Below are 25,995 nucleotides of genomic sequence, written 5' to 3'. Positions count from 1 at the left end.
ATGACTATGGGCGGAGGAAGCTCCGTTCAAGAATGCGGAGGTGTACAAGGCACTAGATGTGAATATACCGTCTGGAACAGGAGCATACACAATGTACAGGCCTGCTTCTAGGAGTGAGTGCTCGAAACATGGACGCTGGAGAATTTCTGCTTGTCCTCTCGCCGTTGTGTTTTTGTACATAACCCTCGTCCCCATTAGAAGGTTCATATAACATGAAAGCCATAGTGAGGGGTATATACGCGGTGGGTCATACCTACCTTGAGGTCATGAGTGCCCAAGGCAAAGCTCTTGCTCTATGGGCCCAGATTTACTAAATCCCTTGCGCCAATTTTCTGTCTGACTTTGCAGGTTATTTTAGGTGCAAACAACTTGCACATGTATTTCTAACGTGTCCAAGACATGTCTGGCGCATGCTGCACTTATACCAGATGCAACACAAAATTCTGCACTGAAAGGGGCGTTCCAGTGCACAGTCGGACCGTGTGCCACATTGATCACGTATGGTCCGACAGAATGGTGATGTATGCCATGGGCCCACAGTTATCAGAAATATTTGTCTGTGCAGTGTGCGCCAGATTAATGATTCAACTTTTTTAGCGCACCTTTAACATAGGGCGTGCAACAAACTTCTGTCCGACTGGGCAGTGGAACGCCTATTTCATTGCAAAATTTTGTCGGGTATAGTGCAGCCTGCACCACAAATGCTCGGACACTTTGGGGCACAATTACTAAGAACACTGCAAACTGCATTTAATTCAGTTTTCCTGTGTAGTGTGCAGGGTGCTGCTAATTCCGAATTTCTTGTGCACCATGAATCTGGCGCCCCCTGCACAGCTCCAACTTAGTGCACCATCTTTCTTTTGGTGCACCTTTAACCCCTTCCCGACATGTGATGTAATAGTACGTCACATGTGGGGTCCCGGTACATGGAGAGGGCTCGCGGGCCGAGCCCTCTCCACAGCCGGTAAGTGTTTGCTGCATATTGCAGCAAAGGCTTACCGGTAACACCTGTGATCAGTGTGGCTTCAAAAAGACGACGGCACGCGGGTGCCGCCATCTTTCTGAGGATCGTCGCTCCCCGTGAAGTCATCGGGGAGCGGCGATCCGTCACCATGGTAGCTTCGGGTCTCACGAAGACCTTAAGCTACTTTGGGTTAACCCATGCATTACAATGTGCTATCAGCACATTGTAATGTATTAGTAGTAAAATCCCCATATACGGCCATACTGTAGTATGGCAGTACATGATAGGATCCTACAAACACCCTAGGGTTAAAGTACCCTAGGGAGTCTGAAAAATAGTAAAAATTAAAAAAAAGTTATAATATAAAACCTAAAAATTCAAATCGCCCCCCTTTCCCTAGAACTGATATAAATATAAATAAACAGTAAAAATCATAAACACATTAGGTATCGCTGGTCCGAAAATGCCCGATCTATCAAATTATGATAACGTTTTTTCACTGCGTTTAACCCCGTAACGGAAAATAGCGCCCAAAGTCGAAAATGGCACTTTTTTGCCATTTAAAAAAAAAATTTAAAATTCTATAAAAAGTGATCAAAAGGTCAGAAAGTCCTAAAAATGATAACATTGTAAACGTCATCAAAATCCGCAAAAAACAGCACCACCCACAGCTCCGTACACCAAAGTATGAAAAAGTTATTAGCGCCAGAAGATGGCAAAATCCCCCAAAAATTTTGTACAGGAGGTTTTAATTTTTTTAAATGTATGAAAACAATATAAAACCTATACAAATTTGGTATCCTCGTAATCGCACAGACCCAAAGAATAAAGTAGATATGTCATTTGGGGTGCACAATGAAATTCGTAAAAATCCAAGCCCACGAGAATACGGCACAAATGCGTTTTTTTACCAATTACACTGCATTTGGAATTTTTTCCCGCTTCCCAGTACACGCCATGGAATATTAAATATCACCATTTTTAAATGTAATTTGTTACGCAGAAAATAAGCCATCACAGAGCTCTGTACATGGAAAAATAAAAAAGTTACAGATTTTTGAATGTGGAGAGTGAAAAATGAAAACACAAAAACGAAAAAGGGCTGCGGCGGGAAGGGGTTAACATGGGGAGTGCGACACAATTCTGTCAGACTTTGCATGTTAAATCTGGCGCATGGTCTATGTTATGTTGCTTGGAGGCTAGCGCAGCTGCATATTTTGAAATAACTATGCAAGCAGTTTGCAGACGGGTACAGGATTCATGGTATTGATATAGGATGCTCTGAGTTCATTTTTCCCCACTGTTTTCATGATTACAGTCTAGCGCTGCTGTTTTGTGGCAGAAGGGACTCCTTGCATCATATTTCACTATGAAGCTTGGAATCCCACCCCAGAGATGTCAGTCAGTCAGTGAAATCCGACCACCTCACTGACCATGATTCACAATCCAGCCATTGTTGTGTGCTGCTGGAAGGGTGTATCTTTTGCTCTAAATGTATCCTAAATATCTGAACAGTGACAGTGTCATTCTTCCCATGCACACATGATATTAATTATATAATATATTTGATCTGATTTGGAACAGGTGATCGACACATTCTGAGTGACACACAGTTTTTAGTGTGTCATTTCCAGCAAAAATCTGCAGATTTGCTGCAGATTTTCACAAGCTTATATATTTCAACTTGTGCAGATAGTCTTACCGGGATGAGAGCAAAGTCAAGATTCCTGTACAGCAAGCCAATATCGGTAAGCTACACCCTTACCCCTGAATAAAGTCATGATGAGTGTATAATGTGCTATAAAACAGGGCAACACAAGAAATGCCTGCAGCTCTAAAGTAGAAAGCATTTAGCATTCCTTTTCTACTTGACTGACATTGCATAAAAAAGTTGCAATTCCTGGTGCATGGCCAGGAAATTGCTTTTTTTTTGCCCCTTTTGTCAACTTTGTGACATTATTTTGCATAGAGGGTATGTGGGGGAGGGGCACTGTGGCAAATTATAGCTACACCCCCCCCCCCACCTGTAATTTGTGCGGAGGATTTACTAAGAGGACGAGAATTCATAGTAACCTCTGTGAGTGGTGCAGCTACGTGGGCACCTTGTTAACCTCTGTAAAAGTTCTGTGTATGCAACATGTATGAGACACTATACTAAAGCTAATAGATTCTTTGTACCGCGTTATCCAGTGGTCAAATAGATAAAAGCTGAGAGTCCTCAGTTGTTGATACCTATTATTGGGTAACTAAAAAGGATAATGTTAGTTGCAAGATTCATGAGTTGTGTCACACATTGGGGCTCATTTTGTAACTATATGTAGTCTATAACCAGATTCATCATTTGTGGCCCCATTCTTCATGAATCTGGCCCTCGCTGCACTGCTCCAACAGAGTGCACCTTTAACATGGGCCGTGCAACACATTTCCGTCAGACTCTGCATGTTAAAACTGGTGCATGGTCCGATTGAGCACTGAAATGCCCCCTTCAGTGCAGAAATTTGTGTTGCATGAAGAATAGTGCAACGTGTGCCATAAATGTGTCTCGGACACAGCCAGGAAATCTTATTCTGGGGATATTACACTAACGGAGGGGAACACAGATGCCATTCTGACTGTTATGTAATGTACTCTGCATCTGCAGTGCCTATTGGGACCTGTCACCAGTGAAATTCTGCCTTCTGGTGACAGGTTCTCTTTAAATACCAATGCAGACCTTTGGCGTTACATGTTACAGTAAAGCAAAGTGTCATGTAAACAAGGTACGGTCAGTACTCCAGAGGAATACAGAACTAGCATCTTTAGCATACGCCAACATAATAACTTTTTTTTTTTTAGTCCACAGCGGAAGGATCAGGCTTGTGTGAGCTGTGTGTTACATGAAGACAGAGCTGCGCACACACCCCTCACTAGTCCCATAGCAAGAGCGCAGAGAAACATAGAGGTCACAAGAACCTATTGTACTGTCAGCTGCTCAGGAGGTGTGTCTCTGCAGCCAATAGGAGGCCACCATGTGCCATGCCACACCTACCACCACTTACAGCATCACAACACTGTGTGCTTATACACAACAACAAGTACATCAGGGAAAACAAACCTCCTCACAAAGCTGTTAACCATTTGAAGACTAGAACATCACCATGCAGCAATATGAGAGAACTAAGTATTCTACATGGGGCAATATGTTTGTTGATTTCCTCAATAAATTATCAATCACTTTCCAGAATAATCGTGTAGATGACATATTCTAAAACATTAGATCAGTTGATTTCGTCTGCCCCACATAGGAAATACTGCAGGGGATGGATCTGTCCAGCGTCATTCGTTAGAATAGGCAGTGCTGTAGTACATTTAAAGTTTTGATTATTTTTATCACATATTGGACAATTTATTAGTAGTAGTAGTAGCAGTATTACAATATTCTACTTCATATGCATTCATTTGAAACAATTTTTTTTCAGCAAAAAATATGAAAATGTTTTTAATTATAATTTAATTGGAATTTGGTTTTTATTAAATGGGTTTTCCAAGAATCTGGAAAAATCCAAAAGGGTCAGGGTAGGAGCATAATAACCCTGAAAGTGACCTCCCTTGGCCCATGGTTTAAGGACAACTCCATCAAACTGTAAAAACAACTGAGGACTCTCAACTTTCATCAATATATCTTATCCATATTCCAGTGACTTGCCGAAACTGCAAGTTATGTTTCCACCCTGTCTCTGCCTAAGCCTACATGCACACTAACTTTGTTGCTGTCCATGTGTTAGCTGTTGTTTGTACGCTGTTTCAACCCTTTACTACAGTTTTTCTGCATGTCAGTACGATTCAGAAGATACCTAATGTATATATGTAGATGTGTATATATATGCCTTATTTTTAGACTAGACCTTTCCTATATGATTCACCCCAGATTTAATCATCAAACAATGGAAAACATATTTGACACACACAAGCACAGCATTGCTGCATTCTTTCACTTATATACTGAGGTCTCCTACATCCATTCACTTACACACACAGCTCTTCTACATAATTTCAGTAACACAAACAGAACTGCTCCATCCATTCAATCACACACACAGCTCTGCAACATCCATTTACTCACACACAATCCTGCTACATCCAATCACTCGAAGCACACACAACCCTAATACATACATATATTTCACTCACACAAACAGTATTCCAACATCCATTCACTCACACACATAGCTCTGCTGCATCCATCCTATAACTTGTATAGCTCTACTGCATCCGCTCATTAGCTCATTCATAGCTTTTCTACATTCATTAAGTCACACAAACTGCTCTGCGACATACAGCCATTCAGACACAGCTCTCTTACATACATCCATTCATACAGAGCTTTTATCCATACTTAGCCCCAGTGACAGTTTAAAGAAAACTTTTATTCCCATCCCCTGGCTCTGTGCTGACCAGCAGCATGAAAATACTTAAAGAACACCGGTCATCAGGTCTCTGTCACTAATTCTGTCACCACTACCTGTTGAAGCAGCTCACAAGGATTTCTATCCTAGCCTTTATCGAGTCAATTCATACATTAATCATTGTAAAATAATTTTTTATATCTTATGTAAATGAGGGTGGGCACATGGAGAGAGAAAGCGATGTCACCGCTGTTACCCATCCTCTCTCCTCCCCCTGCTCATGTCTCTGTGTAATGTATAGTAAAGCATTGCTAGTGTCTGTGCTTTATCTGCTGACATGCTTTGTTCTGCATGTCTCACACGTGTGAGACAGACATCAGCTACACATGAATCTGACATGTTCTGCTATACACATGGCTACCTGGAGCTGTTGTATCTCTCCTATACACAGAGGCTGCAGGGGGCCTGGGTGCCAGCACCAGGAAGCACATAGAGGAGCCATTACACCATTATATCTCACATCATTATACAGGCTGTCAGTCATGTGTATAGGAGTATCTCATACACACAATCTGTAGGGGCGTGGCCGAGCAAACCAGGAAGCACATGGAGGAGCCATAACACCATTATACCTCACATCATTATACAGGCTGTCATTTATGTGTATAGGAGTATCTTATTCACACACAGGCTGCAGGGGGTGTGGCCGCCACAACCAGGAGTGTCACATCATTATAAAGGCTGTCAGTCATGTGTATAGGAGTATGTCATTCACACACAGGCTGTAGGGGGAGTGGCCACCAGCACCAGGAAGAACATATACAGGCTGTGTATAGGAGTATCTCATACACACACAGGCTGCAGGGGGCGTGGCCGCCAGTAACAGGAAGCACATGGAGGAGACATTATACAAGCTGTCAGTCAAGCACTGGGGATGAGGTTGTGCCTCCCACTCATGAATAAGCTGGACAACTGAATATGATAATGATTCATTGGACATCTCTCAGGACATTTGCATACAGCTTTAGTACCTGATTGCTTAAGTTTACAGGCAAGTAGAGGGACAATGAAGGGATAGAGGCAATGTTTTCTTTCTTTTTTTTTACTTTTTTTTATTTATTAAAGGAACAAACAGTTTTATACAGATAGCAGATCATGACATCACAAATGTGGTATAAGCATATACCTTGTGCTAATATGTAAGGAATTATCTGGGTCTCGCAGGACCGCTAACATTGGTACGGAAAGTAAGCGAGAAAAGCGAGTTAGATATCCAGATTGCATGTAAATATATTTTCAAAAGTAATAAGGTATAGGAGCTATAACATTAAGCTTCTCCTACGTATTCCTCATTCCACCCTCTGCAATTGGTATAGAGAAATAAAAGGAAATAAAATATAGAATAATAACACATTAAGAAAAATAACAAAAACATGTCCACGGATCTCTTCCAGTCTTCATATCAAAGTCTGAGTTTGGACTCGGATAGGTTATCTCTGGCAACATCCCAGGGGGACCAAACTCAAAGGAACTGCTCTGTTTTGTCGTGTATCGACGCTGTCATATATTCTAGTGATCAATATGTCTAATATGGGAAAGTAAATCCAGCATGGAAGGTGGAGTAGGACGTCTCCAGTGTGGTGAGATCAAGGTCTTCGTCGCGCACAGGATATGGAGGAATAACTTTGCTTGCAATTTTCCCAACTCGGAGGGTGGAAGTCCTAGCAAGAACGCAATCGGGTCTATGATCAATTCCACCCCTAATACCTTTTCAATTGTCACCCGCACCCCCTCCCCAAAAGGTTGTATGCCTGTAAATTCCCAGAAAATATGGTACGTATTGGCTCCCGGGGCGTCACATCGCCAACAGACATCAGGAATGAGAGGATTACATTTATGTAAGAGTGCAGGGGTATGATACCAATGCATCAAAATTTTGTATTGGTTCTCCTTATATGCCCCTTCGGGGCATTATCCCATATTTTTCTCCAGTCTGAGTCTGGGATTGCCTTACCGAACCAGTCTTCCCATTTGTACACATAGGCATGGTAGCCAGAGTCAGGGTATGTCTGGGCCAGAAGTAGTGTATATAGATCTGAAATGAGCCAATGGAGGCTGAACCCTGGACAAATATGTTCAAACTCTGTAAGGTCTGGTACTGTTGGGGAGTCCAGTATTGTTAAACAGTATTGGTATATCTGTGGGATGGTACTAGCGGCAGGGGCAAATAGATCCGATAAATTGTTAAGATCTAGTAGCGTTAGAAGGCTTTTTGTTGTTGGCTGCAATTTTTCTTAACATGGATAGGTTCAGAGAGCGCCTGGATTGTAGATGCTTACGCACGTCTTGGATCAAAGGGGGAAAGTTCTCTTTATAGAGGGAGGTAAAGGATGTGGTAAGCTTTATCCCCAGGTATTTTATGGAGGTCAAACTCCAACTATAATGGAAACTATCCTTCAGAGATTGGAGTAAAGTGGGGGGTAGATGTAGTGGTAGTACTTCTGATTTAGTCTGATTAATTTTATATCCTGAGATATAACTGTATTCTGAAATAGCTGCATGTAGATTTGGCATTGATATGAGTGGATCGGAGAGAGTTAGCTGTACATCGTCGGAAAATAAGGCTATTTTAAACTGTTTGTCTTGTACTTTTATCCCTTTAATATTTGGACTATGCCGAATATGTGCTGCTAGGGGTTCTAGACTCAAAACATAAAGTAAGAGGGATAAGGGACAGCCCTGACGCCTACCATTGTAAATTGTTAAGGGGTTGGAATGGGCAAGCGGTAGTCGGATTTGAGCTGTAGGGGAGGAGTATCAATTCGACAAGGTTCTCAGAAATGGTCCACGAAAACCAAAGTGAGTCAGCGTCTGAAACATATAATGCCAATTCAGGCGATCAAATGACTTTTTGGCATCCAGACTCTAAATAAGGGCTTCTGTCTTGGTTTTCTGCACTTGATCTATCAGATCAGTTGTGCGACAGGTATTATCTCCCGCTTGCCTATAACGGACAAACCCAACCTGGTCCTTGTGAATCAACTGTGGGAGCCAGTCACCCAATCTATTAGCCATGAGTTTAGAAAAAAGTTTCAGATCTGCATTCAGCAGGCTAAGGGGCCTATAACTAGAACATTATCAGGGGTCCTTACCCGGTTTAGGGATCACAGTGATATGTGAGGTTAACATCGTCTGAGGAATTGCTTCGCCTATAAGGATCCGTTAAATAGGTCCACCATATGTGTGTACAGATCGGAAAACCCACCTGGGCCTGGAGCCTTGTTTCCCGGTAACTCCTTTATGACTTCCTCTATCTCTTCTGGAGTGATTATTGCATTTAACTGAGCTAAGGCCTCCGAAGATAGTTGGGGGAGAGAGCACTGGAAGAGGTATTTATCTAATTTAATCATTTGGAGGAGGAAGAGGGGAGTGTAGAGGTCAACGAGTAAAGAGTGGAAAATCTATTTTAGTGGGGTGATATTGTAGAGTACCAGTATTATCCTTAATAGTATACAGGGTTTGACTAACTATTTTGTGTCACAGTTGGCGTGCTAGCATTTTGTCTGTTTTATTTCCGAATTCGTAAAATTTATGTTTAGAAAATTTAATCATACGTTCAACATCTAGAAGATCAAGTTCTCTTATTCTGGAACGTAGCATCTGGAGTTTTCTAAGCAAAGGGGGCGTGGGATGAGAGCCATATTCCCTTTTCTGCCTGACGCAATTGTCATTTGTATCTGGAATAGTGTAAAAGTCTATCTTTTTTCACTTTAGAGGCCTCTGAAGACTGTCTTGTGTGTCTCCCAAAGGATCGGCACCGAAGGCGCTGTTGGAGTGTTTTCTTTAAAGTAGTTAACAAGAACTGTACATAGGGAATCTTGGGAAAGCGGGGACGTAAGGAGGGTATCGTTTTAGAAAGGGCGTCTTCCAAATGCATTTCAATAGAAATTGGGGCATGATCGGACCATGTAATGTGTCCGATGGTGGCCAGATTTATGGCTTTCAGGGCTGGGTAATTTCCAAAAAAGTTATCTATCCTAGAATGGGTTCTATGGGGTGGTGAGTAAAAAGTATATTCTTTGGCGGAAGGGTTATTCACTTGCCATAAATCGTATAAGGAGTGTCCTGCGCCGCTGCCCGTCGGAGCCGTGCCCCCTAAGTTGCCTATGTCCGGAGACAGGTGGGCATGCCAGCCGCAGTACACTGGGAACGCTGGAGATATTGTCACTTAAAGGAGAGCATAACAGAGCTGCAAAAATTGATCCAGACATTCAAGCATCAATGACTATTGGTCACAAGAGGGTTAAAACATGTTTTGGACTTTGGAGATTTGTGTCCCTTAAAGGGGTATTCCAGGAATCAGCATAATTCATATACAAGTGGGCACTCAAAATATAAGCTAATGTGTAATTAGTTGTTATTTAAAATTTTGCTCCCCTTAGCAAATAATGCTGATGACATACACTGTAATGAAGAATTAAAATGCTATTGGCCCTTTAATCATCACATGTCCTGTACTTGCCTGGCCAGGGTCATGTGATCACAACTACATTTGGCTGTAGTCGGTTGGTTGCAGTGCAGCCAGTATGGCAAGTGTTGTGGTGATGGCAGTTATACATCATTACTATGGTAACAGAGCAAGAAAACCTGTTAGATCATCACTGGGAGCAGAGCATAAAAGGTAGGAGGAGTTACTGAGAACTAAAGGATCATGGAACTTGTAGTTTCCAGTGGCGGCCATCTTAGTAATAACTCCACCTACTTTAGAGAGGCCATAAATTTTGTAAATCATAAAATCATATTATTTTAGCTCCGTTTTGTGACTAATGACATTGAGTATTGTTGTATTCATTTATTTATATCATCATGAGTTTTTGTGTCAGATGTTCATATTCCCAGAATACCCCTTTAAAGCCCTTAGCCATTGGGGGATAAGTTATTATAATAAAAAAAGGAGAATTCAGGTCAATGATTTAGACATGAGAATAATGTTTATGTAACATTACTTAGGAACAATTATAGTTATTAAAATGTAATAGTGTGTCCTCCCATTAAGTACTTGATGTATCTATTGCAATTATAAATAATTTAATAGTTGGCATATATTATTATCATTTAAATAATATGTAGATTATTGCCTCTAAATATATAAATTACCAAATTAGGCCTATACTTCATGTATGTAAGAGAATGACAGTGTAAGCGTGAACTGATCAACATTAACTTTATACTTGCCACAAACATTTTGTAAATGTTACCAATATTGTGTAGAATTAAAAAATTGAGCTTTGTTTTGGGTATAATGCCCCCCATGGGCATGGAGTAAGAAATTTCATAATAGAGATGCAGTAGCATAACTAGAAGGAAAGTTTGAAGAATCTGGGTACCTATGTCACATGTATACCCCCAAAGGAGTGAAGGTCGATAAGTTACACTGCCAATGTTAGGGGTGTTGCCCCAGTGATGTCACGCTCCTTTTATGGACAGTGCCCTCCCTCATGCTGAGCAACTTGTCTGCTCAGCAGAGGCTGGGAGGCATCGCTCCCCATAGACTTCTATTATCATTGCTGAGCAAATTATGGGGCTCTTAGCTTCCTACATCTTTCCCTCCTGTCTTTTTAAGTGGATGTGTAGTATACTGAGCAGATGAAGGCAACGACTATGCCTCTGTCTGCCGGTATATATAAATGGGTACACTCAGCATATACAACAGGAGCTTTCCCAATGTATACTCTGAGTGTATACTTAAAACAGGTGAACCTAGCCTTCGGCTATATTCACACGGCTGTAGGGGGTGGATATACTTCCGCAAGCTTGCGGCCCCCATAGGCCAGCAATGGCCGCATTGAGCGATAAGGTGCAGCACCGAAATGCTCCGTACACAGGAAAAAGATAGGACATGTCTTATATTTACCCGTGAAACGGCGCTGTGTGTCATGCATTTCTTTGGAGAGGGGAGGGGTCACCACTCCTCTCCATCGCGGAGAATGTAGCATGGCATGCATATTTTTGTTTGAATGTAGCCTTAGTCTGTGCACATTAGATAACAGAAAGGTTATAGAGATACACTCACTGGCCACTTTATTAGGTAGGGGGCGTGTCCCTCGAAACGTCACAGCAGGTGGACGATACCACTCTGTCCAACAGTCTCAGCCCTGGGGCCTCCAAACATGTGAGTGTTGCGAAGAAAAAAACTACTAGAACGCCAAATGAGGTGAATTTCTTTATATCTTTAAAGTTCATGTGATAGCACACTCACTAGGACGTACGTACACTAGCCGAAAAATTGTTATAATATATAAGAAGATTTAAGAAAATGAAAATGAATTGATGTAAATACATGTATATATTTGAAAGAAGTAAAACTTGAGGAAACAAAAAAAAGGTTTCAAATGGTTGATTTATAGGGCACTATTCATAGATGCGTTTATTTGGTGGACCAGGAGATCCCTGAAGCCCTAGACCTAAGATTCACTAAAATACCTCTGTATCTTATTATCAAATACGTCTGTCCACTTTATTAGGTACACCATGCTAGTAACGGGTTGGACCCCCTTTTGCCTTCAGAACTGCCTCAATTCTTCGTGGCATAGATTCAACAAGGTGCTGGAAGCATTCCCCAGAGATTTTGGTCCATATTGACATGATGGCATGGTCAGCAACAATACTCAGGTAGGCTGTGGTGTTGCAACGATGCTCAATTGGTACAAAGGGGCCCAAAGAGTGCCAAGAAAATATTCCCCACACCATGACACCACCACCACCAGCCTGAACTGTTGATACAAGGCAGGATGGATCCATGCTTTCATGTTGTTGACGCCAAATTCTGACCCTACCATCCGAATGTCACAGCAGAAATCGAGACTCATCAAACCAGGCAGCGTTTTTCCAATCTTCTACTGTCCAATTTTCGATGAGCTTGTGCAAATTGTAGCCTCAGTTTCCTGTTCTTAGCTGGCACCCGGTGTGGTCTTCTGCTGCTGTAGCCCATCTGCCTCAAAGTTCGACGTACTGTGCGTTCAGAGATGCTCTTCTGCCTACCTTGGTTGTAACGGGTGGCGATTTGAGTCACTGTTGCCTTTCTATCAGCTCGAACCAGTCTGCCCATTTCCTCTGACCTCTGGCATCAACAAGGCATTTCCGCCCACAGAACTGCTGCTCACTGGATGTTTTTTCTTTTTCGGACCATTCTCTGTAAACCCTAGAGATGGTTGTGCGTGAAAATCCCTGTAGATCAGCAGTTTATGAAATACTCAGACCAGCGCTTCTGGCACCAACAACCATGCCACGTTCAAAGGCACTCAAATCACCTTTCTTCCCCATACTGATGCTCGGTTTGAACTGCAGGAGATTGTCTTGACCATGTCTACATGCCTAAATGCACTGAGTTGCCGCCATGTGATTGGCTGATTAGAAATTAAGTGTTAACGAGCAGATGGACAGGTGTACCTAATAAAGTGGCCGGTGAGTGTATATACATAGAAATAGTGCATATTACTGCATAATAGTTGGACAAAAACTCTAATAAATCCCAGAAGCCTGTGCAGGTTTCTGTATACAATCCTATTTACAGTATATATTATTGGCAGCTTTATCACATTGCATAACGTAACAGCTTCTAGCACGTAAACACTGCAAGTTTCAGTCAGTGCTAGTAAAATGCAGAAGGCATGTAAGACATCCCTGGATTTAAAACAGTGACACAGTTCAGTAGTGGGATCATATTTCCTTCCATCAAGCTGTGTGGAATGTTACTTTGAATAACAGGGAACTTGAGACTTCCCATATTCTAAAACTAAGGAGCAGATAGCAGCTTCAGCACTCTTGTCAAGTTTGTCTGGTTACAGTAAAGAGCTGCTTTGGAGCCAATGTTATCTGCTGACATGAAAACGTATTTTTATGATCTAAAAAAAACTGCTTGATTTGCAAGAGCCAAATAACCTTTTGCCATCTGTGGTAATAGTACAAAATATGGTCATACCTTATTGTTTTCAGTCCCCCATCCACATTTAAAATCAGAATAGGGACAGGTGTCAGCCATAAAACCATTTTTTCTAGGACCATATTAATTTGCAAAACATAATTGCACATGATCTATCATAAAAAACTTTGGTCTGGTGACCTGTAACCTCAGGGGGCAATTGAGTTCAAAGGACTCAGTGAAGAGTTTGTCTATGCACAAAGTGTAGTGGTTCTCACCTTTCAGACCAATGTGTATAGGATGAAATAGTATGCAAAGCCTGGTCTAGATTTGTTCCTGCCAAAAGTGTACAGAGACAATAAAATTTAAGCTAAAGGAAATAATATATTTAGAAATAAATTGGACATAACCCGTAGTAATGACCCCGACTAGCAGGATAAGTTCAATAAAAAATTTCCACATTCCTCCAAAATCTCAGGGCTGAATCTGTTTGTGAACATGGTCACTTAACCCTCCAGAATGCCTACCCAGTCAGTGAGATAGTTGCATCGTTGTAACCATTTTCTGTGAAGAGTTAAGAGTTTTGATCACAATTCACTTACAAAATGTGCCTCACTGAGGGGGTTGTAGCAGCACATGAACATCCCTTTCTCAGTGATGTTCCCTCTCTAATGCCCAATGCCAGTCACTTTGAGACCATTTTTTTTATCTGGCAACTGTATTTTTATGTTTGCACTTCAAATCCATGTATCAAATCTTTAAAACTTAAATAACCTAAGTTTCCTTAGAGATGGCATTACCAATATAAATTTTAAGTAATCTTATAACTAATTGGGTGGCAATGAACATAGCAGGTTTGAGTGAGTGTCAGGGCTAAAAGCGTGGAATTAAGAAGAAAGGTGGCATATTACAAAAGTGGGTGGGGCTTTATGGACTAAATTTTGAGGCTCTCCAGCATAAGTGCACCCTGTGACGTGACCTGGGAGTGGGGGTTGGTCCATGTAAGCTTCATTGACATTAGCAGAAGTTCTATTTCTTTTGTGTGCATTATGTGAATTTGCAGCAATAGGCTGACAGGCATCACATGTGTAGGCATTTTGTAAGCATAAATTATAACCTTTATTGGCCCTACAGGTTTATTTTTGGAACATCTTACTGGCTGGATCTAAATAAGAACATTGCAGTATTTTAATGAACTAGAACCACTAGTCTATCAATAAAGTATTGAGCCGAGTCTACACAAAGTGCTTGTATTCTTTTTGGAAACATATTTCAAGTGCATAAGAAGTTACTCCTCATGAACACATTTGTGTTTAGACCTTACTGGCAAAAGACAAGTTACTGCTTACCGAAAGCAAGAGCTAGTAATTCCCAATGCAATTGAAATGTATTTCAAAAGCAATGCACCCAAGCATATGAAATGAAGGACCACAGGTCATTTTTTTTTTCTTGGCCTTGGAGCGCTGTTTATTTCTTTGAATTTTTGAAGCACCTATTTCTTAGATTTAATCTGCCTGAATGGAAGGATACGGGCAGCCATCAAAAGAGAGCCTTGCTGTGCTACTGGGCAGCCTGTTAGCCAGGCCCCTTTTTCCTTTTTTTCTGTGACCAAACCCCTTATAGGAGTACCACTAGTTTAGTGCCCTGATGGCCACCTAGGGGTTTTGTTTTTTTAACAATAGAATTTTTTATTTTATTGAAAACTTATAAGAATGGATGAAGTTGAGCACTGATCAAGGTTATAAATAATAATGAGGCAATCAGGGCCAGATTATAAAGTGGGTATATGGGGAGCGAGCCCCCAGGAGGAGGTGATGCCACCACACTGCCTGCCCTGTCTCCTTCTGCATTATCAGCGGTATCAGTGTGCTAGGGGCACTGATACTGCTGCCTCCCATAGAGGATAGGGAGTCATGCATTCCCTCTGCTACCCTAGTTCCTGGTCTTGGGGCTGACCTGAGGGGGTGGAGGGGAGTGTCCTCAGAGGTACTGTGACATTGCTGTGAGTAGTAACCTGTTCTGTGACATCATTGTATGTGATCTCCCTATACTGTGAAATCACTGTGTATTATCTCTGTACTACAATCTCACTGTGTGCATCATGCTGTACTGTGACATCACTGTGTGCATTATCCCTGTACTGTGACATCACTGTGAATTATATCTGTGCTATTACATTACTGTGTGTAGTATGAGGTTCTGCAGTGGCTTCAGTGCGTATTATGAGATTTTGCAATAGCTCAGATGTGTATTATAATGTTCTGCCACAGCTGTGGTATATATAATGTTGTGCAGCATCTAAGGTGGATATTTGGAAGTTCTATATTTGATAAGTTGTGATTTTTATTCAGTATCTGTTTAAGTTGAATTCTGTTATCTGGGATCTTTGGGGAAGCGTTATTATTCATGAGGAGCAACATTTAATTTATTGCAAAAAATTGTGGGAAGGGCTACCCTCAATCCGGCCCTTCCAACAATTGAAAAGTGGAGTGGAGTGTACGAGTAAGAGCAGTACGTTAGCTCCATGTTTGGATGTGGATGGTGATTCTAATCTATGTTGTATCCCAACATCAAACTTGTCAGAGCGCAGGACAAGTGTTGCCATGGGGATAAGGACATTTATTCTAGGCTTTCAATATCTTGACAAATACTGTATATTCATACTATTAATAGTATTTGTTCATAGTTCTCACTTCTACAGCCTGGGGAATTGAGAAACATACAATATTTAGATTAGGTGCAACACTTCACTTACCGTATCCAGAGGAACAATGAAGGAAGATCTGTGGAAGCAGACACATTTGGAAAGTTGATAAATTATGGCAGCAAGCAAGAGAGGAAGAGAGTCGTTGCTCTTGAAAACGCGTTTGGTGCAAGTTCACCTTGTCCCTTTGCTTCATCCGTACTCTATAGTGACGTCACTATCAACTTCGTACTCAGCGTGTGTTACAGCCACCGGCCAGGGCTGCCACGCCGAACTGCTTTTTTCTTTTGGATATCAGTTGCAAATACGGAGCATATCGAGGGGATTCTATACAAAGGACACCTACTTTGCCGTGTGCAGGACCAGAACATTTAACCATCCCACGGGATAAGTCAGGTTAGTTCTGATCTACTCACACATCCTGTATACATCCGTGTATCTATTGATTTCCATACATGTTAGTTCTAACAGTTAGCACGGGTATATAATTATTTATTATTGCAAATCATTAATAGTTATAGTATAGGTATGTCAGACATACCGTATATACGTATAAGCTGACCTGAGTATAAGCCGAGGTACCTCATTTTCACACAAAAAACTTGGAAAACCTAATGACTTGAGTATAAGCTGAGGGTGGGAATGCATTGGTCACAGCTTACACCAAGTATATAGCCAGCCAGAGAGAACCTATGGTACCCCTTGCATGAGGGGACAATGGAGGGCAAGACTCGGTAAAGACAATGTACCAAATCAATAAAAATCCAATACTTTATTGTTACCAAGTTGATAAAACATGATATGAAAAATCAAAGACAATGCAGTAGCAGTGACACAGAAATGCCGTCAAACCGGACAGAATTAGAGGAAATATAGATAATATCAATTTAAGGGATAAGGAGAGGACTTTTGAAGCCTAGTGTAATTGTAACCAGATGTGTGATCTAGGAGAGTGTTAAGGAGGTCACATAAATGGCTAAGTCATATAGTAGACCAAACCTAGGCTCCCCATGTGGGGAATGAAAAATCCTTACCAGTGACAGAGTGGGATCCTCATCTGGCGATGACGGCAGCCCTAACGCGTGTTTCGGCTCTGATTGAGCTTTCGATTGTACTTTAGTAAGTGTTTTTGTAGGAAAGTGACCTTTTAGGGGCTTATATTCTATTTTTTAATTTTAATGTTTTAAGCTTATTTCTTTTAACATATTTTACTCTATACAAACTTGAAGTTCACACATGCTCTGACAGTTTACAGTCAGACCCGAAAGGAATCTGACTGTAGGACAGCTAAGGCATCCCTGGGGCACTTGACAGACCTTGAGGCTGTATAGAAGAAGATTGGATCCCCCAGTAAGCGGCGTCCGATCCTTAGAGGGAACACCCTTACACGCCACAGTCATGGAGTTAACCCTAGTGATCGGAGCTGGCTCCGATCGTGAGTTTTGTAGCGCCATGTCAGCTGTAATATTCAACTGACACCCACTGGTACTGGCTATGTTTGTGAGCCGGTGCTAGAAGATGGGCAGAATAGAACGTCCTGGTGTGGGAAGTATGTTCCCGCAGGCACATGCTATTATGCCCAGGTGCGCGCAGGGGTTAATCAATTCTTTCCTTATTTATTTATTTTTTTAAATTAACAAGTTGGGTATCCCCGTGTCCCAAAATATCCAATCTATAAAAATGAATATGCCATCCTGTGAACGCTATAATGGAAAATACTGTACAAATGTCTGAATCGTCACTTTTTTGCCATTTGTAGATCCATAAAGATTTGAATAAAATGTAATCAAAAGGTCATATAGATCTCAAATTGATATACATGTCATTGTTATCTCGTTCTGCAAAAAATGACACCACACACGTTTTCCTTGTACAAATCATTTACATTTTTAAAAATGCTCTGAAAAACATAATTAAACCTATAAAAATGTAGTGTCTTCATGATGGGTCTGAAAGAGAGAATATAGGGGAGGTGTCATTTGGAGCACACAGTGAAAGCCATAAAAAAAAAATAGATTACTGTATGTTGCAACGGTTTCCCTCGTTTGGATTTTTTCCAGTACATTGCATAGGATATTAACCCCTTCCCGACGAATGGAGAAGGCTCGCTGGCCAAGCCCTCTCCATAGCCAGTAAGTCTTTGCTAGCTGCATTTGCTAGCACCGATCGCAGGTGTTTTCCCGCCGATCGCCGCCGGCAATGCATGAGCACCGCCATCTTGCCGCGGATCGTCACTCCCGGTGACGTCATCGGGGAGTGGGGATTTGTCGCCATAACAGCCTCAGGTCTTACGAAGACCTGTCTCCTTTTAACCCATTCATTACAATGTGCTAATTGCAGATTGTAATGAATGAGGAGGAAAATCCACTGTAGTATGGCAGTATATGATAGGAGCGATGAGACAACCTAGGGTTAAAGAACCCTAGGGAGTCTGAAAAATAGTAAAAGTAAAAAAAAGTTTAAAAAAAAATTATAATTAAAAAACCTAAAAATTCAAATCACCCCCTTTCCCTAGAACTGATATAAATAAACAATAAAAATCATTACACATTAGGTATCGCCGCATCCAAAAATGCCTGATCTATCAAAATATAATAACTGTTTTTCACTGGGTTTAACCCCGTAAAGGAAAATAGCACGCAAATTCGAAAATGGCACTTTTTTGCCATTTTGAAAAATTTAAAAAATCAATAAAAAATTATCAAAAGGTCGTATAGTTCTAAAAATTATAGCAATGAAAACGCCATCAAAATGACACCACCCACAGCTCCGTACACCAAAGTATAAAAAAGTGATTGGCGCCAGAAGATTTGTACAGGAGGTTTTAATTTTTGTAAATGTATGAAAACATTGTAAAACCTATACACATTTGTTATCCATCAACACAAAGAATAAAGTAGACATGTCATTTGGGGCGCACAGTGAAAGCTGTAAAATCCAAGCCCACAAGAAAATTTGTTACTCAGAAAACAAGGTGTCACACAGCTTTTTATGTGGAAAAATAAAAAAATGTTATAGATTTTTGAAGGTGGGGAGTGAAAGATGGAAGTGAAAAAACTAAAAAGGATCGTTAAGGGGTTAAATAGTAATTTTAGGAAGTACCATTTGTCCTGCACACAACAAGCCCCCATACAGGGGAGTGAAAAAGAATGGCAAAAGGAAAAAGGGTTGAGTATTGTAAGGGTTAAAATGCTAATCCATAATACCGCATGGAGCTTTGCTGTTCAGTCTTGTTCATTTGAAGTTGTATTTAACTCATTTTTTGACCTTCTAATGGTCACATTTTTAAATTCTCTCGCTTCCTCTAAATATACTTCTGTATGTGTGCATTAAATATATCGTTCTACTGTATATATGTACTATGCATATTGATATCTTAATGCGGATCTGAAATGGATGTATATTCATCTTGCATAGCCATACAGCAAAAGCGCTGCCATGGCAACACTCCCAGGTGTAAACACGGGTCCTAGGTGTTGAGGTGACATACGAGTTAAAACCGCGCATGTGCATAGATTGTCAGCAAACTCCTGATCTTTCCGATAAAATCTGTCCAGCAACAAGATCATAGAGTCCACCAATCAGCGCCCATCCAATCACTCCGGTCTTTTTTATCATCGGCAGCCAATCAGGCGCGAATCATTCCCTCCGTCCAATCACGTCTTTAGACAATTCGGGCGGTCTTTTCAAACTGATAGTGACAGGGGGCGGTGGGCAGGGATTTAAAGGCCAATGACGTATTAAACTATTTCATGTATACATCCGCCGAACTATTTGTTCTATTTTTGCTTTTCGTCCGCGATCTTTGTCTGTCCTTTTTGAAACTCATTCATGTTTTACTACAACTGACAATTATTACATCTTCAGTGGAGGAAATCGCTACAAAATTACTGAAGTATCCGCTGGGGACTATTTTCCTGTCAGGCCGTGTTCTTTGTGTTGATTTTGGTAAGAAATTCCTCCGCCCTATGACGTCTGAGGCTCCAGGGCGTTGAAGGAGCAGAAACAAAAACAAGACGAAGAGGGAAGTAGCAGAGTCCTGGCGGAATCCATCTCTGCTTCTGGACTATTATCACTGATCAGTACCATGACAGGATTGTGTGGACGCGGGGACTGCTGACCTGCTCCGGGCTCTAACCTGCGTCATCCAGGATTATAATGTCCCCACTGTGAGGTGACACAAGCTCCATCTACCTGTATGAGCCCGCGGACCCTGTGTGCAGGTGAGCCCTATCACTGGCCTGGGTCTATATAAATGTATGTGCGTATATGTATATATATCTTGTCTGTGGGGCTCCACTGTTGTTGTCTCTGTGATCCCTGCGGTCCGTGTGATCATATATGTGGCGTATAGAGATTAGATATATCGCGATCCGTACATGGTGTAGTCGGTATGGATGCCTCCTATCTATCACTGTGCACTAGGGTTGTATTCTGGTGTTTGTTGTTGTGATGCTGTTCCTAGTCTGGAATGCAGGAGCCGATGTCTTGTCTGTATTTGGGGAGGGGGGCTGGTGACCCTGGAGAAAGGTTAGGAGTAGCAGATCTAGTTTGAGTGTAGGGGGCTGTTTGTTTTCATGTGATCAGCTGAGATAAGTGTCAACTTGTTGGTACACAATAGAAACCCCCCACCCGATGGGTATTTCCTGCACTTTGTGGACGTGACTGTTGAACTGTAACTAGATGGAGCCTGCTGCCCCGCCCCTTTCTGTAGCCCCGCCCCTCAGCAGCTGATCGCTGGAACTTGGAGGGGGAAAGCTCTAGTTGTTTACTTCTATTTTCTTGATTCTTAGATCCAAGATGAAGGATTTGTCAGCAATGGATAACACCAGCAATGAGGCCTTCAGGCTCCTGAAGCAGCTCAGTGTACATCTGGAACAAGAAGACAAGTACCAGCCCAGGGAGAAGGGCTTGATCCTTATAGAATCCACTGCAGAGGTGAGAGGGGGCGGGGAGGGTAACTAGGTGTAGTCAGTCATGGTAGATGTGTTTGTGTATAGTAAGGTTATGTGAATACAGAATAATCAGCACTTGTTCATATCATAAATTGGGTAATTTTGTACTTTGAGCGCTTGGATGAACATTTTTCAGATTAAGGTCAGTTATAATAAAAGAATAAGTTTTATTTAAGTTTTAGCATATATCTCTGTTTAAAATTTAGAGCCATCTATTAATTGTGGTTTAACTTGTGTTCATTTCTATATTTTTATAACAGAATGACAATACAATCTGTCCAAAGTCCAGAAACTTAAAAGTTGAAGATTTATGGAGTCTTACTAATTTTTTTGGCTTAAGTATGGAGACCTTCGTCTTGGCTGTGAACATCTTGGATCGGTTTTTGGCCATTATGAAGGTAAAGACTGAGGATTTGTGAATGCATACATGAAAAAGTTCATCTTCTTTACTTAACACTTGTAATTGTATAGGAACCTATCTAATATATGGTTCTGTGTTTGCATTAAGGTGAAGCCAAAACACCTTTCCTGCATCAGTGTCTGCTGCTTTCAATTGGCAGCACAAGTTGTGGAAGAAGACTGCGACATCCCATCCATCCATGATGTCATCCGCATCAGCCAATGTAAATGCACTGTGTCCGACATTAAACGTATGGAGAAAATCATTTCAGAAAAATTGCACTTTGAATTTAAAGCAACCACTGCCTTAACCTTCTTGCACTTATATCACACAATAGTTCTCTGCCATTCCTCTGAGAGGTGAGTGCAATGCAGAGCCACCCTTTTATCCTATATTATGTGTGTAAAACTTTGTGGGCATTTTCAATAATTAAATGAGTGGGGCAGATCTTTGCCTTAAATCTCCCTGATTCATTTGAACATACAGGATTGTATTATGGCCCTCACCTCACTTGTAGTACATTAAATGGCCCCTAGGGTAGTACTGAGAGCAGTGAGTTGTTGTGGCACTACTTTCCAGTACTTTGCACTGTCTACAGGTGATATTGGCACCCTTGATTCTGAGTATTTATCTATTCATCACAACTTGAACTCAAATCTCTTTACCGTAATGTGTATAAATAAGTCTTTATTCTGCTTTTTGTTTCTGGTCCATGAATGTACTAATTTTAATATGATGGTTTTCTGTTTTGCAGGAAAGAAGTATTGAGCTTAGAGAAACTGGAAGCACAGTTAAAAGCTTGCAACTGCCGGCTTATTTTTTCCAAAGCAAAAGTATGTTAAAGTTTTTATTTCTGAAACTCGTAGACTGTGCGATAAGGTTTACCAGACTTACATTCTATGCTTATTTCTTTCTCCAGCCCTCAGTGTTAGCCTTGTGCCTTCTTACGCTAGAAGTTGAAACCTTGAAGTCTCTAGAACTATTTGAGATAGCTCTTCGTGTACAAAAACATTCAAAGGTAATAGAACTGGATTCAATGTAGCTGTTTTGTAATATTTTCTGAAATGAAAGGTTAATATTACATGTATTTATAAAGAACCTCTAATTACAGTAAGGACAATTTCAGATGAGCAGGAAATGTTAGCAGTGAAGTAAAACACTGATTCTACACATTAAGATTTATTCTAATATGATGCTACTGTTTGCAGTGGCTAAATGCTCTGGAAAGAGGGAGTAGGATTACCCAACTCGTCTCAGGCTATGGCCTTTTGGATGCAGGTGTATTCAGAAATGCAGACTGTAGGATGTAGAAATGGGGTGATGGCTTTTGTTTGGATGATGATTTGGTAATGTAATTAGTGCTAGATTGATATTTATTTAAAAAACATGCTTTTCCTTACAGGTTAATGATAAAGATATGCTTTACTGGCGGGAGCTGGTATCAAAATGCCTAGCAGATTATTCCTCTCCGGAATGCTGCAAACCTGATCATAAGAAGCTTGTCTGGATTGTTTCAAGACGTACAGCACAGAACCTGCATAACAGTTACTATAGTGTTCCAGAGCTGCCAACTATTCCCGAGTACGGCTATATGAATGAAAGTGAGAGGTAAGTGCTGCTAAGCATTGGCATTACTCAACAGAGCACAAACTGTGTATCCTCATTTGTAGGGCTTTTATTTCTGAAGTGCAGATCTCCTTATGTAACCTGGCAGGTTGAGAGAACGGACGGCAAATGCATATAGAAGCTGTTATTCCTGATTTTCCTTGAATACAAAATGTATAAGTAAAAATTGGATAACCAGCCTGTTTATAAGGTTTAAGGCTTAGTGCATAAGAATAGTGTGTTCTGTGGCTGTAATCAAGCTATTAAGGATTTGTTATATTACACTTAACTAAAGTATTGATAAAACATATTTTTATTTAACAAAATCATCAACTAAATGGCACATTTTAAGCTATAATATGATGGCAGGGTATCCTCTATGGTGTTTTCCGTAATTTTCCTTATTGCACCTGGTGCCTACTGAATGCAGAGAAACCCTCACTGATGAACACTTCTGACTTGTCAGAGTTTTCTATTACTGGAGATACAGCAGCACTCCTACTCTCTCTGCCTGTCCACATGAAATGCCAACTGCCCAGGCCTGGGCTCTCGCCAGCTTGTTTAGCAATCAGACTCCTTCCATTGGGAACCATCTGTTACCCAGCCTGAGAGTGGGGGCGGGGGGGACCATAATCATAAATAAATCGGCAAGATTGTTGGACCCTATGTAAGACGGTAAGTGTTCATTTGTAATAATTGATTGTATTTTCTATTTCTAGTGAGGATTCGTGTGAAGATATGAGTAGTGGGGAAGACAGTCTGAGCAGCTCCCCACCAAGTGACCTTGAGGTGTCTTTCTTCTTTGACGATTACAAGCCAAAATTGAAAAGTCGTAGTCGACGCCTCTACCCTTTGTAGCAAAGGATTATACAATCTGTATGCATGTAATATCGTTGTTCTGCAATATGATGTGGATGAGATTGAGTTTAATTTTTTTTTTGCTTACACAAGTTCTTCAATATATTTTCCCTCGTATCACCCCCATGTTTTATAACTTCTCAAGTTTTCCCTTTTTAAAAACTGAACCTGGAAAAACTTTAATCACCTGTTTCAGTTAGCACTGTTGTTAGTTTGCTGAAATTCCATAATTATATGTTTTGTGTAGATCTGCAGTTGTGTTACTTATACATTCCATATTTTAGCTGTTTTCCATGTTGTATAGTTTAAACTCAGAATGTGTTTCTCTAGATTTTATTTCTAATCCATAAGTTAGGTTTCACAGTTAGAGCAACACTATTGGTATCTAATTCCCAAATAACAAGTAACTAGTAAGAAAAAAAAAAATGCATGTTTTTTTTTTTTTTAGCTTGTTCATAACTGAACCCCCTAATTTTTCCTTTCTTTTATATTAGCTATAGAGATCTCTGGGTCTTTTGACCTATAGTAGCCCACAAAGCACACCTGGAATTTAGCTGGCCACAAACCGTTGTAGAATTTTATCCAACACATTGTAGTCCTGGATTAGGGTGTGTAACAACGTGTAGGCTTACAAGCCTTGGTAGTGGCTAGTGGCATGCGGATGCGTAATTTTGCAGGTAAAACAGCAGTTTTCTAGAAAATTGTGCAAACACTTGTGTCAAACAGGAAAGAAAACTACAACTGTGCTGCTCTGTGTGGCACTTACACAAGATTCTACTGTCATATCTTATGGAATATTAAAGCATAACATCACATTATATGTGGCAAACAGATTTAAAGCTTTGCTTAGTCTTTCATTTGCATGCTTTTCTTTGTGAATGTATTGTTAAGTAAGTATTTCCACCCAGGAGTAAGTAGTCTGGCAGTAGAATTCTACTGTTTTGCTGTATGTATTGGGCAAAATATCAAAGCAAGATCATTATAAGCAAAGAAAATATTCGCAACTAGTAGGTACATTTAATTTTTTCCGTATAAAAATACACTAGTAATCATTACCGTGAGGCGTTGGGATATAGCAATATATAACATTGATTATGATTTGCTGTCATGTTGCCAAACGAATGGGTCCCAGTGTATGAAGATGAATGGTCTGATGGGGAAAAACGGTTCTAAAGACGTGAAAAAGAAAATACTTGCGTTCTGTTTAGTTAAAAATGTGAATTGTGAAGATGTTTGGTTTCTACATGTTAGTTCATGTAGGTGTGTGAAGGTGCAAAAGTGAATGGTGCTGTTTGTTTAAATCTATTGTACATAAAAAAAAAAATGTAAATTGAAAAAAATGTACATAAAAAAAATGTAAAAATTTAAAACGCACAGAAAAAATATTTTTGTACATGTATGTAGCATTTTGTTAAAAGGCATGTAGATATTTAATTTATTCCATATGGCATATATTGTTTATAAGACTGTTTTGTTTTATTACAGCAGTCTTAACAAATAAAAAAAATCTTTTACAAACTTATGTCTCTGCCTGTGATTTTTTTTTTTTGTTTATTTGGATACAATTTAGGTTAGATGTAGTTGGCTACATGTGGCGTTTGTATTGCAATTACAACCGCAATGCAAACGTCTGGGGCAGGTCTCGGCTGAACATATGCGTTTCCACTGAAGTGCAATAATAGTTTTATCAAGGAAATCATCCCAGCTGCTCTTGTCAATAGACTCTGCTATTGCAGCCCGAATGCAGAGCAAATATTTCATATATCATTATATGCACGAAGATACCATCCTTTTCTAATTCCATACACCCCTTTAAATGCTACATTACACCGAGCCATATGCATTAAAGGGGAACCTGTCAGCAGAAAGTGACCCAAACCAATATGATTTGCTACACACATTCCAGAATGGTTGTTTAAAGTCACAGGTGTACAGAGTTTAGCACTGAAGTCAAGTACTCCTTGATTGGTATTGCTAAATTCACTGTAATTGAAGGTTCTGTATCCAGGGACCTAACTAACTTGTTCTCCAGAAGTTTGTTAAGTGATGTCCATCACAACTGATAGGTAATTGTGAAGTAGGGAGAGCTTGACTTCAGTGCTAAATTCTCTACCTCTGGTTTGATGCAACCAATTTACATCTCGTGGGTGATGCCACCACACAGGACCATGAAAGAAACATGATCTAGAAGGTGTTAATCTTT

At 40.5% G+C, this 25,995-nt stretch overlaps 1 protein-coding gene across 2 annotated transcripts; it reads left to right on the top strand.

The window, feature by feature from the left end:
- The first annotated feature begins 91 nt into the window (after window positions 1-91).
- Window positions 92-25,272, top strand: CCNG2 (cyclin G2). 2 transcript variants are annotated; one of them, XM_072115624.1, is made up of 8 exons: window positions 92-113; window positions 20,768-20,912; window positions 21,190-21,327; window positions 21,438-21,688; window positions 22,084-22,162; window positions 22,249-22,347; window positions 22,732-22,937; window positions 23,654-25,272. In XM_072115624.1, exons 2-8 carry the CDS (start codon window positions 20,775-20,777, stop codon window positions 23,790-23,792), a joined length of 1,050 nt encoding a protein of 349 aa, XP_071971725.1. In that variant the 5' UTR covers window positions 92-113; window positions 20,768-20,774; the 3' UTR covers window positions 23,793-25,272. The 2 variants fall into 2 exon arrangements, with proteins under 2 accessions (XP_071971725.1, XP_071971716.1); XM_072115615.1 differs by lacking the exon at window positions 92-113 and adding an exon at window positions 19,789-20,197.
- The last annotated feature ends 723 nt before the right edge of the window (window positions 25,273-25,995 follow it).

Source organism: Engystomops pustulosus, chromosome 1, assembly GCF_040894005.1.
Source record: "Engystomops pustulosus chromosome 1, aEngPut4.maternal, whole genome shotgun sequence".
Lineage (NCBI taxonomy): Eukaryota > Metazoa > Chordata > Amphibia > Anura > Leptodactylidae > Engystomops > Engystomops pustulosus.
This window is presented reverse-complemented; position numbering and strand designations above follow the sequence as displayed.

Bases quoted from the DNA above. Each gene is read 5' to 3' on its own strand.
- CCNG2 (XM_072115624.1), top strand. From the start codon at position 20,775: ATGAAGGATTTGTCAGCAATGGATAACACCAGCAATGAGGCCTTCAGG. The intron at 22,348-22,731 runs GTAATAGAACTG...TTTTCCTTACAG, and splicing joins GTGTACAAAAACATTCAAAG to GTTAATGATAAAGATATGCT. The intron at 22,938-23,653 runs GTAAGTGCTGCT...TTCTATTTCTAG, and splicing joins TATATGAATGAAAGTGAGAG to TGAGGATTCGTGTGAAGATA.